The sequence below is a fragment of the Gobio gobio genome, assembly GCF_949357685.1.
Source record: "Gobio gobio genome assembly, chromosome: 3".
Lineage (NCBI taxonomy): Eukaryota > Metazoa > Chordata > Actinopteri > Cypriniformes > Gobionidae > Gobio > Gobio gobio.
In genome coordinates, this window is record NC_137099.1 from 63,304,747 (window position 1) to 63,321,497 (window position 16,751).

General features: G+C 41.5%; 1 protein-coding gene across 1 annotated transcript; it reads left to right on the forward strand.

The window, feature by feature from the left end:
- Positions 1-746: 746 nt before the first annotated feature.
- LOC307123012 (B-cell receptor CD22-like) lies at positions 747-8,434 on the forward strand. Its single transcript, XM_079811383.1, has 10 exons — positions 747-763; positions 4,471-4,539; positions 4,684-5,040; positions 5,130-5,378; positions 5,465-5,713; positions 5,796-5,877; positions 6,049-6,094; positions 6,243-6,314; positions 6,466-6,498; positions 6,705-8,434. The coding sequence occupies exons 1-10, from the start codon at positions 760-762 to the stop codon at positions 6,729-6,731; spliced, it is 1,188 nt and encodes a 395-aa protein (XP_079667509.1). The 5' UTR covers positions 747-759; the 3' UTR covers positions 6,732-8,434.
- The last annotated feature ends 8,317 nt before the right edge of the window (positions 8,435-16,751 follow it).

The following is a 16,751-nucleotide window of genomic DNA, read 5'->3' on the forward strand; positions in this document are numbered from 1 at the left end:
TCTGCAGCCGTATGTTTTTTCTACTGCAGATTTGTGAAGAGGCCTCAAGCTTAACTCTGACAGGACTGATTTCCCTCACCATCGCTCATGAATCACGTGATGATCACACAGAGTGATGCTGCTGTTTTACACGTTTGGTTTTCTCGCCTTCCTCACTAAAGGGGAAACTGCATTTGTGTTTAGAGAAATTACACTTCCAAGAACAAGACCACTGACAAAATGATCCGTTCTTATTATTTCCTTCACCAGATTACTATTAATCAATCAATGCATTGAAATTGTATCAAAAGCACAGTTGGTGATGCTGGCGATGAAATGTGTTTTGACGTCACTGCCACTGCAACACCTTCCAGTGTTTTACAATCCCGGATCCAGCTGTTCCCATTCCAGGATAGTTGGTCTGCATATGCAAATTAAAGCACAGTTATTCAAGCAATTATTATCTATCTCTTAAGAGCAGGTTCCTTGTCAATGCTATCAGTATGAAACTGATTGAATATAGATATTCCCAAGTTTGCAAACATTATTACATGAGCATCTTTATGGATTGATGTAAAGTGTCTCTCAGTTTAACTTTAATGCCTTTACTCTAATGTCATCAGCTAAGACTCTTCTTCCGCTCGATCTGCACTAGCTGAGGTGTCATAGGCTCATATTAAAATATAATGTGTGAATCACGTGACATTAGGTGTGAAAACACCAATACTGGTTCCAGCCTGATCATTTGTAGTGCTGTCACTGGTCACGGGTGTTGGTGAAATGGGTAAGAGCATGATTTTATAAATGTTCTGTCAGATATCTTAAGTTTGGGGGATTTATGGGAGATTGGCTGGGGCTAGTTGTCACAGGCCTGTGTCTCAGTATGGTTGAAAGTCCAACAGCACAAATATGTTTTCTTTCGCAGTGTTTTTTATGTTGGATACAAACACCTAGATCAAAATCCTCTTTGTTACACACTGTTACACAACAGATAACTATATAATGATGGCAGATTATATATTTTAATAGACTTATATCCAATAATTTAAAGTGTGTATCTATACAGAAAGTGACTAAAAATTAAACTACCATGAGAAATATTCGCCGGAATAAAAGTGTGACAACTAGCATTATTAAACATAAGTTTGATGTTTTTGTATTTTAGGGTATGTTTACAGAGCAAAGATGTACAAAAAATTAAAAGTTGATCCCCGTTAACACAGATCTGCAAAAACGATTAAAAACGCTGTATTCTGCTGCCAGGCCAGTAGTTGGCGATGTCACTCTGTAAAGAAAGACAACTGCCATCTTTCTGCCTGCCAGCTTTTTTTCCCCAACATGTTACAACATCTTTTTATATAATTTTGTTCTGTGTGCATCAAGCAAAGAACTAAAGCATATTCCTCTTTTAGTTATTTCTCTGCTCAGAACGGAGGGTGCTCGATTTGCACTGACAAGAAAGTGTAGCAATGATGCTGTATTAGTCTTTATCTGTCCGCCCAGGTATGTCAACATGATTATTGTAATGCTGGATAACTTAGAGGCGAGAGAGAAAGTTGCTTCCAAATGCAGAATTTGTATTAAAGTAATAAGATAATATAAATAACTCAATAAACTACAAAACAAAATTGCAAGAAAACAGAACTGAGAGCAACAAAATGCCATCTTAAGAAAGATAAGACCTAACAGGTAGAACCAGGGCAGAGTCGGTAGAGCAGGGAGCCAGGTTGCAGCCGGTAGTGCAGAGAACCAGGGCAGAGCTGGTAGAGCAGAGAACCAGGGCAGAGCCGGTAGTGCAGAGAACCAGGGCAGAGCCGGTTGAGCAGAGAACCAGGGCAGAGCCGGTTGAGCAGAGAACCAGGGCAGAGCCGGTAGTGCAGAGAACCAGGGCAGAGCTGGTAGAGCAGAGAACCAGGGCAGAGCCGGTTGAGCAGAGAACCAGGGCAGAGCCGGTAGAGCAGGGAGCCAGGTTGCAGCCGGCAGAGAAGAGAACCAGGGTGGAGCTGGTAGAGCAAATAACCAGGGTGCAGCCGGTAGAGCAGGGTACCAGGGCAGAGCCGGTAGAGCAGAGAACCAGGGTGGAGCCGGTAGAGCAGAGAACCAGGGTGCAGCCGGTAGAGCAGGGAGCCAGGTTGCAGCCGGTAGAGCTGGGAACCAGGGATGAGCCGGTAGAGCAGAGAACCAGGGTGCAGCCGGTAGAGCAGAGAACCAGGGCAGAGCCGGTAGAGCAGAGAACCAGGGTGCAGCCGGTAGAGCAGAAAACCAGGGCAGAGCCGGTAGAGCAGAGAACCAGGGTGCAGCCGGTAGAGCAGGGAGCCAGGTTGCAGCCGGTAGAGCAGAGAACCAGGGTGGAGCCGGTAGTGCAGAGAACCAGGTTGCAGTCGGCAGAGCAGAGAACCAGGGCAGAGCCGGTAGAGCAGGGAACCAGGGTGGAGCCGGTAGTGCAGAGCACCAGGTGTCAGTCGGCAGAGCAGAGAACCAGGGCAGAGCCGGTAGAGCAGGGAACCAGGGTGCAGCCGGTAGAGCAGAGAACCAGGGTGGAGCCGGTAGAGCAGAGAACCAGGGTGCAGCCGGTAGAGCAGGGAAACAGGGTGCAGCCGGTAGAGCAGAGAACCAGGGTGGAGCTGGTAGTGCAGAGAACCAGGGTGCAGCCGGTAGAGCAGGGAACCAGGGTGCAGCCGGTAGAGCAGAGAACCAGGGTGGAGCCGGTAGAGCAGAGAACCAGGGTGCAGCCGGTAGAGCAGAGAACCAGGGTGGAGCCGGTAGAACAGAGAACCAGGGTGCAGCCGGTAGAGCAGGGAGCCAGGTTGCAGCCGGTAGAGCAGAGAACCAGGGTTGAGCCGGTAGTGCAGAGAACCAGGGAACCAGGGTGGAGCCGGTAGAGCAGAGAACCAGGGTGCAGTCGGCAGAGCAGAGAACCAGGGTGGAGCCGGTAGAGCAGAGAACCAGGGTGAAGCCGGCAGAGCAGAGAACCAGGGTGAAGCCGGTAGAGCAGGGAACCAGGGTGGAACCGGCAGAGCAGGGAACCAGGTTGCAGCCAGTAGAGCAGGGAACCAGGGCAGAGCCGGTAGAGCAGGGGACCAGGGCAGAGCCGGTAGAGCAGGGAACCAGGGCAGAGCCGGTAGAGCAGGGGACCAGGGCAGAGCCGGTAGAGCAGGGAACCAGGGCAGAGCCGGTAGAGCAGGGAACCAGGTTGCAGCCAGTAGAGCAGGGAACCAGGGCAGAGCCGGTAGAGCAGGGAACCAGGGTGCAGCCGGTAGAGCAGGGAGCCAGGTTGCAGCCGGTAGAGCAGAGAACCAGGGTGGAGCCGGTAGTGCAGAGAACCAGGGAACCAGGGTGGAGCCGGTAGAGCAGAGAACCAGGGTGCAGTCGGCAGAGCAGAGAACCAGGGTGGAGCCGGTAGAGCAGAGAACCAGGGTGAAGCCGGCAGCGCAGAGAACCAGGGTGAAGCCGGTAGAGCAGGGAACCAGGGTGGAGCCGGCAGAGCAGGGGACCAGGGCAGAGCCGGTAGAGCAGGGAACCAGGGCAGAGCCGGTAGAGCAGGGAACCAGGGTTAAGCCGGTAGAGCAGGGAACCAGGGCAGAGCCGGTAGTGCAGAGAACCAGGGTTAAGCCGGTAGTGCAGAGAACCAGGGTGGAGCCGGTAGAGCAGGGAACCAGGGCAGAGCCGGTAGAGCAGGGAACCAGGGTGGAGCCGGCAGAGCAGGGAACCAGGGCAGAGCCGGTAGAGCAGGGAACCAGGGTGCAGCCGGTAGAGCAGGGAGCCAGGTTGCAGTCGGCAGAGCAGAGAACCAGGGCAGAGCCGGTAGAGCAGGGAACCAGGGTGGAGCCGGTAGAGCAGGGAACCAGGGTGGAGCCGGTAGAGCAGAGAACCAGGGTGCAGTCGGCAGAGCAGAGAACCAGGGTGGAGCCGGTAGAGCAGAGAACCAGGGTGAAGCCGGCAGAGCAAAGAACCAGGGTGAAGCCGGTAGAGCAGGGAACCAGGTTGGAGCCGGCAGAGCAGGGGACCAGGGCAGAGCCGGTAGAGCAGGGAACCAGGGTGGAGCCGGCAGAGCAGAGAACCAGGATTAAGCCGGTAGAGCAGGGAACCAGGGCAGAGCCGGTAGAGCAGGGAACCAGGGTTAAGCCGGTAGAGCAGGGAACCAGGGCAGAGCCGGTAGTGCAGAGAACCAGGGTGGAGCCGGCAGAGCAGGGAACCAGGGTGGGCAACAATACAGGAAAATAGAAAAACATAAAAGTCCAAACAAACGGGAAAGGGAAACAAAAGGGAAAATGTAATATAGTCAGATAAGTAAAACATGTACCGACAAGGCATAATTGCATATAATAAACACTTTCTTAATATACAACAACATCTAAACAGACAGTGAACTCCTATAATAATTTATATTTCTTCTTATGAAACATTTCAAAAGGACATAAAAACAAGGTTTAAATAAAGGATACTTCTGAATCACGATGGCTGAGATAAGTCACTGTACATTTGTTGTAGGTGTTGCTATGGGGACATCAGTCAGAATGGCTCCTCCTCTTCCTCTGATGTTTCTGCTCATGATTCACGGTAAGTCACTAATTTTACAGCAACACTTTTTGCAAGATTTTGCATTATGCTTTCTTCGAACAACTATTCACAAAAAAAGAGAATTGATGAAAAAAAAGTTCCACATTTGCACAAAACTTGTTCAGGATGAATTCTGTGTTTCAGGGGTTTCTAGTGCTAATTGGGGTGTGAGTTACAGTCCTTCACACATCTGTGCACTAAAGGACTCAACCGTGATAATGAACTGCACTTATACATACCCTACTAGACATCAGATCAAGAAAGCGTTCTGGACAAAAACACTGGTAAAAGTTAATGATGAGCTTCCAGATCTGTCTAATGACCCTGAATACAGCCAGAGGCTTCAGTATCTGGGAGATAAACAGCAGAACTGCACCGTCAGACTGAATCATGTGACACTGAAGGATTCACACGAGTACTATTTCAGATTCATCACTGATAAAGCTGGTGTGAAATGGATTGGTAAACCAGGAGTGACTCTTACTGTCACAGATGAGTTTGGTGAGGTTTATCTCTTGTTCTGTGCATCATGTTGAATAATAATCAGTGTATGACAGCAGCACTAGATATAATGTGTGTGTTGTGTTCAGATCTTCAGGTGGAGTCTCCTGAGAGAGTGACAGAGGGAGATTCAGTCCGTCTGACATGTAAAAGCAGCTGCACTCTGACTGACAGAGCAACATTCATCTGGTCCAGAAACTCACAGCCATTAACTGAGAGAAGAGACAGAAACAATGAACTCCTGCTGCAGTCAGTCAGAAGAGAGGATGCAGGCAGATATAGCTGTGCTGTACACGGACACCATCACATCTCTCCTGATCTTCATCTCAATGTCACGTGTGAGTACAGATTAATTTGTTCTTTTTAAAATTGTAGATTGTGTTTGAATGTGATGATTTAAGGATTTAATTTTTGTCCTTTTCAGACCCACCCAGGAGCGTCTCAGTGTTGATGAGTGGATCTGGTGTAATAGTGGAGGGAGATTCAGTGACTCTGAGCTGCAGCAGTGATTCAAACCCTCCTGCTCTGAACTTCAGCTGGTTTAAGGAGAATGAAGCCTCAGCTGTTGGATCTGGACAGAGTTTCAGTGCACTACAGAGTGGACGCTTCTACTGTCAGGCTCACAATCAACATGGATCTCAGAGATCAGACGCTGTAACTGTGACTGTTAAAGGTAGAGCAGATCATATACTTACATTACTCTTTCTAAAGTGATGCAAATTAATCTGTTCAGATGTTTTATTCTTTTGTCTCAGTTTCAGGACGTCTAGTGATATTATACGTATCCATTGGAGTGGTTTGTGGAGCTGCAGTGATCATTATGATGGCACTGATTTGGTAAGATGTGGTACTATGTGGTGTGTGTGTGAATTTTCCAATTTTCCATCTTAATTTAATTAAACTAGGAAACGGCCCATCCTATAGAGAAATCTCTTTACTCATAACTGAGTATTAAAGATCAAATGCATTCTGATTGGTTGTAATTGTGTCAAATCATTGACTTTAAAGGGGAAGCAGGTGGATGAAAAAGAGAAATGATGCACAGGAGACTCAGGTGAGAAAAAATATTGTGGTTTTCAGTAGTTTACTGATCAGGTAAATGAACTAGTAACTAAAAGATTAATATGTCTGAATGTGGTTGTGAGTTGTTAATAGACATTATTTATTTTCTCTCTATTCTGTTTTTTTCTTTAATGGCAAAGATGGTTCTTCATCATGACAGACGACAAGCGTGTGATGTTGAATTGAATGATCCTGTGTATGAGAATGTAATGGTAAGTGTTTTAACTGAGGATTTCCTACACCTTTAGCCAAAAGGAATTAAATGCTTCTCAATATCTGTTAGAAAATATCAAATGTCTTTTGACTAAGTATATGGACATTTAAATAACACACTGTTTTTCCTTTGTCTCTTCATCCATAAAGGCTGATCAACTTGATGTGTATGAAAATCTTCCAGTAAGTAAGAATACTCACTAAATAGAGAGAAAACCCAAACTAGTATCCTTTCCTCAGGGCTAATGTTCTTGATGTTTCTAATTAAATATTTCATTATTAATGTTTTCTCTTTCTTTCTTTCTTTCTTTCTTTCTTTCTTTCTTTCTTTCTTTCTTTCTTTCTTTCTTTCTTTCTTTCTTTCTTTCTTTCTTTCTTTCTTTTTTCAGGCTAACAATGAGTCTGTAGTGTTTTGAACACACAGGAAATATATGACAGCCCATATGCATCTCTTTGTGGGTGGACAAGTGATTAGGGGATCATTTTATAGATGGATGAGAAAATGGAAGTAAACGGTTATTGAATCAATGTAAAAGTTTGTATTCACTGAAGTGTGTTTTTCTTTATGTTTTTTTATTAAGCTTATTTGTGGCTCTGGACCACAAAACAATCTTAAGGGTCAGTTTTTTTATTATTGAGATTTATACATCATATGAAAGCTGAATAAATAAGCTTTTTTATTGTTGGCTATTGCCACAAATATACCCATGAGACACATTTAGATGATTCATATTTTCAAATGAAAGGCAGAAAAATAAGGCTCTAGTTGTGCAATTCCACACTTTTCTGTCATTAAATACATCAGAATCACAGCATAACAAATGTTTTCTCTTGTCATGTCAAGTCAAGTCAAGTCAACTTTATTTATATAGCGCTTATAACAATGCAGATTGTTTCAAAGCAGCTTTACAGTGTTAAACAGGAAAATAATGCATCATTTTATTCAGCTGTATAGCCATTCTGGAGAAAACGGTGATGTCATTAGTTCATTTCAATTATCATACAGTGACAGTGTGGGCTTTAGATCAGTAATTAGATCAGTAATTTAGTTTATATGGTTAATTTAGTTTAATAATTAGATTTATTTCAATATTTAGTTGAAAAATTTAGAAAAATTTAGTGCCCCCAACTGAGCACGCCAAGCCAGAGGCAACATGATAAGTCATTCCAAAAATCATGGCAACAGATGTTGGTAGGTTTACGTATATCCCAGCCACCGCACTAGCCATTATTTTTAATCAAAGGAGTAGTATTGTTCTTCCGTTTGAGAGCTTTCCATTTGCAGCGTAATAATTGCCACAGCTTCTGGATGCCCTTCTCTGGGTGTATTTTTTATTCTCAATTTCAATTTGTGTAATTTGAAGGGTAATGGAAACCCAGCTATTGACAGATTGCTAGAGAAAAATAAATTATCTAGTCAGATTATTAATATCATAATTATAATACTAAACAAAATTACACTCGCAGTCTTGTTGTTGTTCTGTACAACATTTCAATAAAAGTCCTTAATATATAGCAACTACATTTCAACTTGAAGTTAGTTCGTATATCTTCTACGACGATGGAAATCGTTCCAACAGAAGCAACTTCAAGGCTGAAAGACTGGAAAAGCAATCAGAATAAATACCTGACTGGAACAATACTATAAAAGAGTGGAGCGGAGTGACACACATTCCCCTCCCGCTCAAAACGTCATGTAATCCACAGCTCGAGCTCCACTTCGGGTTTTCAATCTCCCACTCGGAGCGATACTGCAGCCAGCTAGAGAAAACACAGGCCAAATGACATTCAAAAACGTGACATTATTTGCTTATTTGTTGTATACAGTGTTGTTGTGTGCAGAATAAGATGAACAGACCATTGTGAAGCTGAAAACAACCTTTTTTTAGTAAATACTTAAAAATACACAATACTTAACCTAAAAAACATATTTATCTTCTTTTTTTTTGCTTTTCACTGTACATTGCATTAAGGATGGCAAAAATTGTTGGCTCTTCTGACACATACATGTAATTTTCATGTTAAATGCATTTAAATGTCATTTAGAAGTCAAACTGTATCCAGATTCTATAGATTCATATATTCTATAAATCAATTGCCCAATAAAAATTTATATTGCAAGAACAGCTAACTGTAGTGGTGTTTTATTTAATATGCCATGATAATTGTGTACAAAAAAATTTACATTTAGTAAAAATAGCAAAAATCAAGCATTCTGCGTTAGTTCTACCAGAAAGACTCGGGAGGCCAGATGAAGTACAATGAAGTAACAAATGTATTAAGAGACCAGCATGTGTTATATTTAGAGTTTATTTGGCGTAGGCCCCGTCCGTAGCTCTCGTCTCGGGGGTAACATACTCTGCATTTCCTGCCTGGAGTTGAAGGCAGGGGCGCAGCCGACCCCCTGGACGGTATAAGCTGGGACCATCCTGGTGGTGGTGGGGAGGATGGAGGTAAATGTTGGCTTCAGCATCTGTGAACTCAGAGATGTGTAAGTGACCATCTTTTATACTCTGAGAATTAGAACATGATTGGTTAGGTCTGAATGTAATGAGTGACGTAACATTGAATCTTCCTGGCAGAACTTGCGCTAGAGCTTCATTTCTGGCCAGTTAATAATAACCTAGAATATCAAAATCAACTGCTGGCGGTAGATCTGTGTCAGCTTTGTGGAACGAGGAAAAGTGATTGTCTGTATTGTACAGGACACATCGTCTGTCAGGTCAGGATTTGCATAAAGGTTTAATCCAGTTCGCAGGCCTCTTATAAACACACAAAAGCCTTGACTCTCTTCACTTCCTCTTTCTTTCTCCGTTTGGCTCATTCTCATGCACTGAGGGATGCTGATCATTTGCCCTGTCCATTTTATGATGAGGTTTTTTCTTATGTTACAAAAAGTTTTCTTTGAATAGTTTTAATCAAAGCTGGTTTTGAAGCAGCAAGTGAGATTAATATGTACTTGAAAAGAGGAAGATAAAGCCTTCAAGAGAAAACATCTAATAGTTATAAACTTTAAACTTTAAATTATTACTATTTTTATTTGTTGACTATACAGATTAAATTGCATTTTCATAGAATAATAAAAAAAAAATTAAACTCAATTTTGACCTGTTCCTTCATGGGTGAATCGATAAAAAAATTATGTTTTAACCCAAGAATGTGAAAATAATACATATTATATTTTGCATTAAAGACTGTTTTAATTTTACTGTCATAGGAATAATGACCTGAACTTGTTCTTGATGAATTTCATGAGACTGTAGGTGTTGATAGTGACGTCAGTCAGAATGGCTCCTCCTCTTCCTCTGATCGTTCTGCTCATGATTACGGGTAAGTCAACGGGAGCTTTTCAACATCCTCCTGCACTACAGATGCAGTTAATTTGAAAACTGAAAATAATTTCAGATGTTTTCAGTGAAAAAGGTTATTCTTTGTTTCAGGGGTTTTCAGTTATTTTGATGATTGGAGTGTGAGATACAGTCCTTCACGCATCTGTGCACTAAAGGACTCAACAGTGATAATGAACTGCACTTATACATACCCTACTGGACATCAGATCAAGGAAGCATTCTGGACAAAAGGCCCTTTTCAATATGGTGTTGAGTATTAAGATCTGTCTGAGGACCCTGAATACAGTCAGAGGCTTCAGTATCTGGGAGATCAACAGCAGAACTGCACCGTCAGACTGAGTCAAGTGACACTGAAGGATTCACACGAGTACTATTTCAGATTCATCACTGATAAAGCTGGTGTGAAATGGGTTGGTGCTCCAGGAGTGAATCTTACTGTCACAGGTGAGTTTGGTGAGGTTTATCTCTTGTTCTGTGCATTATGTTGAATAATACTCAGTGTATGACAGCAGCACTAGATATAATGTGTGTGTTGTGTTCAGATCTTCAGGTGGAGTCTCCTGAGAGAGTGACAGAGGGAGATTCAGTCCGTCTGACATGTAAAAGCAGCTGCACTCTGACTGACAGAGCAACATTCATCTGGTCCAGAAACTCACAGCCATTAACTGAGAGAAGAGACAGAAACAATGAACTCCTGCTGCAGTCAGTCAGAAGAGAGGATGCAGGCAGATATAGATGTGCTGTACACGGACACCATCACATCTCTCCTGATGTTCATCTCAATGTCACGTGTGACTATTACATCATTCTTTAAGCACAAGCAGTTAATTTAATTACAACTATTAAGTTTATTACATATTGTTATGTACTAATCTGTAATATATTAAATAAGGATGCTTAATGAAGATGTTTACTACTTTGTGATTAGATCCACCCAGGAGCGTCTCAGTGTTGATGAGTGGATCTGGTGTAATAGTGGAGGGAGATTCAGTGACTCTGAGCTGCAGCAGTGATTCAAACCCTCCTGCTCTGAACTTCAGCTGGTTTAAGGAGAATGAAACCTCAGCTGTTGGATCTGGACAGAGTTTCAGTGCACTACAGAGTGGACGCTTCTACTGTCAGGCTCACAATCAACATGGATCTCAGAGATCAGACGCTGTAACTGTTACAGGTGAAGCTTTTATTAACACACTCCTGTATCTTCACATTAGATGATGGATACCCGACCCGACCCATCGGTGACCGATGGGCCAGGTTCGGACAGATATTTAGAAATGATGTCGGGTTCAGGTCGGGCTCGGTCACGTCAGCATTGAACATTTGAAATTTAAAACTGCTTATTATGTAGGCAGCCAATGGGCCTGTTTAACTTGATGCAAAGGTATGTTTTTCTGATTAAAATAAATTAAAAATATTACAATATTATAATTATTATTGGAAATTTGTTCATGTAGCCGTGACAACGCTTAATACGTGCGTGCATATTGTATATTAGCCTACATGTGGCTGGCAGCGCAACTTCAGCGCTGCTGGCAGGACCATCGAGCAGAGGACAGCCTTGAAGCATCCACTGTTGATGCAATCCTTTTTCTGCATAAAAACCTGGATTAGCCTAAACTTTGATGGATGGATTATGTAAATAGGTCCCATGTTGCAGTTTAGTAGCCATACAGTTTTCGAGAAAAATGTTAAGAGTGATTTTCATTTCAATAAGCTGCATTTGTGTTACATTAATGTTTTGTTCTGTTAGCTTGGGCCATTTTTGGTAGACCTTTGTTCATTTAATTTCAATTGGCTATTTGATTAGGCCCTGTGCTTTGTTGCCCCAACAAAGTGAGCATGCATAGCACCGTCTGAACCAAACTGTTTCTCTCGGACAGCTGATGCTGTGCTGATAATATGATCACAGGTGAACTGAGGACTTGTGTAAGTTTATGTTATGTCATTGTAAATTTATTTAATCCGTGTATTGAGTGCTTTTGCAAAACGTAAATGTAAGAACTTATGAAAGATGATGATGACTATACTATTATTATACTAAATTATGATTACAAATTACTTTATATAAATGTGTTTTAATGTATTTTCATCTGCCGGGATGATAGAAATTATGTAATTAAGTGACGACTTAAAAGAACTGGGGAACCGTTTTTTTTTTTTTACTGGATCATTGAAATTAACTGTCTGAAAGAACTGGTTCATGGAAAAGAACGGAACTTTCCATCACTGTGGGCCAGACAAAATTACGGAAATCACAGAATCATTTAGAGTGGCTATAGTGTAGGGCAAAAGCGGTTCCACCCCTAGGCGTGCGCAGACTGACCACGGTAAACTTCACATGTCAGATTATTAGTGATACATATAAATTTCACATTACAAGCTGTAGTAAATTACTCATATTTTCATTTCATTTTACAAGCACGTCAACATCACCCCGCACTTTTCATATTAGGTGCTAAGTGACCATTCATTCATTCATTCATTCATTCATTCATTTTTTCGCTTAAAACATTCATCAAAATGCAGTTTAAAGAAATCAAGGGACAGTGAGCCATCTACATCGGAGATTATTAGGAGACAATATATGTAGTTTCAACAACATAAGATCTTGTTATTACGACATACTTGAGTGGACATACTTGAGTGGGAAGAAAAAAATATGTAGGCCCTATGTGGCAGCGTTTCCATTGGGTGTATTTTCAATTCACAATTTAAATTTGTGCAATTAGAAGGGTAATGGAAACATTGCAAAACTGCAATGTAAAAAGTTTTCCACATTTACAGGTCACCTGGTACGGTGAAGCATTAATGCCACATAGGATCTATATTTTTCCACTCAAGTATGTCGTAATAACGAGATCTTATGTCGTTGATATATTTTCTCCTAATAAGGACAGTGGCGTAACTTTAAGCTAGTAATGACAGACCCCGGTGCAGCCACAAATATAATAACTATCTATAGGCCTACTGTAATTAAGACATATATTCAAGAAATGTATTAAAACAGAAAGACGCTGTAGTTTCAGTCTTACTTAAAGGCCGCAGAAACAGGCCAGTTTGGCACGTCAATCCATTCTGGACGATCTTGGTTTGCTTCTTATTTATTAAATATACAGCCAAATATGTGATTAAATATTGATCAAAATTAAAATACAATTTATACAAAACAAAATTAATTTAAAAAAAAGACTTTCTAGAAAACAAAATTCAACAAAGTGCTCAAAATCCATGTCCCCAGACATATGCGCATCTGATTCTTACTCATGCTGCTCACTTAATATTATAATCACAAGATTATAATATTTAAACATTGCCTAACTATGAAACTAAATAGGAAACGTTTTCTTTAACCCTCTGTCCAACGAAGTCGTCGGCGCCTTCTAAAGGATTTTTTTCTTTTATGACAGCGGAAACAACTCACATACTCCGTCATTTTTAGCCATTCAGATAAGTGCAAGAAATAATTGTAAACTATATAAACTGTCTACTTTTATTTGTGTACACTCACAATAACAGCAAAGGCCGTGGATTCAGGGAACAGATTATTTTGCACTTCACTCCAAACACTGTCTTCATTTCAAAAATATATTTTTCATTTCAAAAGCATTTCTAAATTCAGTTCATATTTCCAACAAACGAAATTCCAAGCCAAAATAACGAAGTGGTAAAACTTTGTGTTACTACCATGCAAATTCAAACATTTCGCTCTTCTCTGTATGTGGCTGCAATGCGTCACCATAACCTGGCGTACGTAAAAGTGGATCAATCTTTACAGATGGCGCGGTATGTTTGGACAGAAGACGAGACAGAGTTCCTTATTAAACTCATAAAAAACAATAGAATAGAAAATGCCACAATTTAACAAGAGCTTGACGCAGATAAGAGAGAGAAACACACAAACACACACCTCATACGTGCCGCTCAAGTATAAGGTGCTTTCCTTGCCATCAGTGCTTGAATAACACACACGTCTCCTTCCATTAAAAATAATGGTGTGTGGTGGCTGGGATATACATAAACCTAACAACATACGTAGCATACTTTTTGGAATGACTTATCACAAGACGAAAAAATTAGTTTTAGTCGCATAACATCAGTTAATGTAAACACCGTCATTTCGCTATATTTTTTTATCGACTTTTAGAAAATATATTAAGAGTTTTGCGCAAATCAGTAATGGAAACGCGGCTTGTGACAGGCATTGGTTTTCGGGTTTACATGAATTGGTGTTAGTTTTAGCTAACAGCAGTCTCAAGCCCTCAGATATGTAGGGGTGTACGGGTAGCAGAAAGGGTAGCGAACTCACTCTACTCCCTTTTCCCATTACATATCAGATCGGAAAGGCATTCATTTTCAATAAAAATGAATGATGGGTAACAATTTATTTTAAGAGTCCAGAATAATGCATTAGTTAAGCATTGATTAAGGATTAACTTGTTCACAACTAAGCATTAGTTAAGCACAAACACACTAGTAATTAATGATTAACTTTACATTTAAAGGGTCCGTAATTATGCATGAGTTAAACTAGTAATTAATGATTTGCTTGTTCACAATTATGCATTAGTTAAGAATGGACACAATAGTTATTAATGATTAACATATATTATTTTTCTGTAGCGATGTAATTATATGTCTGTGTATTTTCTGTTAAGTTAACTGAACAATAAGCTAGTAATTATGTTTAATTACTGCTGATTTTGCCGTTACAAATAGCTAAAATAGTGTAATAAAGACAATTTGAGCCCCTATTCTGAAGTGAATTTTTTTATTTTCATTAATTATGGCACTTATTGAATGATATTTAAGTTTATTAACCAGAATAAGCCAATAATTAAGCCTAACTACCATTAATACAGTACTAATAAAGGCAATTTGACCCCCTATTCTAAAGTGAAAGTTTTATCCTCATTAATTATGGCACTTATTGAGTGATATTTAAGTTTATTGACCAGAATAAGCAGCTTTTACGGACACAAAACATACTTTTGTTATATATTTGTATATTTGGTTAAATGGTTTAAGGTAAGGTTAACATTGAAACAAACGTATTATGTATTACAGAAAAAAAACCTGAAAAATATATTTTATATCATAAAAAAAGATGTACAATTCCCCTTTTACTATTTTATAGATAGATGTTATATCCCTAAACCCAAACATAAAAAATGACAATACAACTTAATGAGCAGAAATGTTTTGGAAAATTTACATTTTAGTAACAATATAGCATTACAATTATATGAGCCACTAATCTCACTCAAACCTCTAAACCTACACATAACCATTTCTTAAAAGTATGTAACGTTAGGGTGAACTTATAAAGAAAAAACATAACAAAAGTGTAATCACAAAAATGTCTTTATTGTGAAAATGTCAAAAGCGGTACCAATAGTAGTCCAAATGAAGATGTTTTGCAGTCGGAGTCCTCTCTGGCGATATAGAGAATTTAAGTCATTTAATTTAAGCTTCACTCTATGTCAGAGTGTCGGGTTTGTGTTTCCCCGGGTGACCACTAGAGGTCCTCCTCCCCCACGGTGTCATTCACTCCTAAACTATATTTCCCATCATCCTGTTCTGTCACTCATTGCACACAGCTGTTTCCCGTCACCTTGTTAGTATCTGTGTGTATATATACCCTGTTTGTTTCAGTGTTGTCACAGAGTCCTTGTTATATGTCATGTCACTGCCGAAGTCTGGGTCCTGTTTTCTTGTGTTTGTTCTTGTGTTTGGATTGACTATTTGGAGTTTTACCCTTGCCTGGACTGGTTTTGTGAGTACGGATTACCCTAATAAAGATACTGCAAATGGATCTTACTGTTTCCTGTGTGTGTGTCGTGACAGAAGGACTCCGTCATGCATAGGTCCAGCAGTGTGGGTTTTCATGTCTCTTCCCCAGCCACCGAGAGGGAGAGGAGGAGGCATGCTCAGTCTGGAGAAGTTCCGGCTCGTATGAACATTTTCGAGTGTTTTGCGTTGTGGGCTCGAATCTAGACACCGCCACAGACACCCTGGTTCCCTCTCCTCCAGGGGGTCTCCGCTCCAGCTTCTCTTACCCGCCCGGAAGGGCACCTTGTGGGCTTGGGTGACCGCCACGAACACCCTGGTTCCCTCTCCTCCAGAGGGTCTCTGCTCCAGTTTCTCTTACCCGCCCAGAGAGGCCTCTGGTGGGCTTGGGTGACCGCCACAGACACCCTGGTTCCCTCTCCTCCAGGGGGTCTCCGCTCCAGCTTCTCTTACCCGCCCAGAAGGGCACCTTGTGGGCTTGGGTGACTGCCTTCAACCCTGTGGTTCTCCGGCCAGTGTTTCCCCCGCTTTTGTCAAAACCCGGATGGGTCGTTTTGAGCCCGTCTTTGCTCGCAACCACCCTCCAAGAGGGCCCCACCAATCTGACCGTGCCCGGGACGAGGCACCCTCCCTGGGCTGGCCGGGTAGGTCTGAGAGCATGGAGCTCCCAGGCGCGTTTGGATTTTTGGGACTTGGGTTATTTTGGGTGACCGCCTTGAACACTCTGTTTCTGACCTCCGTAGAGGGGGGGTTATGTCACAGTGTTGGGTTTGTGTTTCCCCGGGTGACCACTAAAGGTCCTTCTCCCCCACGATGTCATTCACTCCTAAACTACAGTTTTACCCTTGCCTGGACTGGTTTTGTGAGTACGGATTACCCTAATAAAGATACTGCAAATGGATCTTACTGTTTCCTGTGTGTGTGTCGTGACACTCTACTATTTGAAGGCGCGCGTGTTTCTCATTCAAACACTAAAACACGGCATGTCGCAATCTATGACGAAGCAGGCGAGAGCCAATGAGCGTTTGATATCACTGCCGTAAAGTGAGATTTTTGAATTCATAACGTGCGCGGGATTTGTTTACGGTCGTTGTTGAACATGAAGATGAAGATCGCTGGATAAAGAAGTTCCTCGTATGGATTCTAAAGATGTGGATTACAGCGAACAAATTAAATTGGTGTATTTTGTGAATTTATGTTGCGTTTTGGTGTACTTTATAGTCATTGTGTCCACGGCAAACAAAATAAGTATTACATGATAAATAATGGTTAAATGATTACATAAATGTTATTCATTTT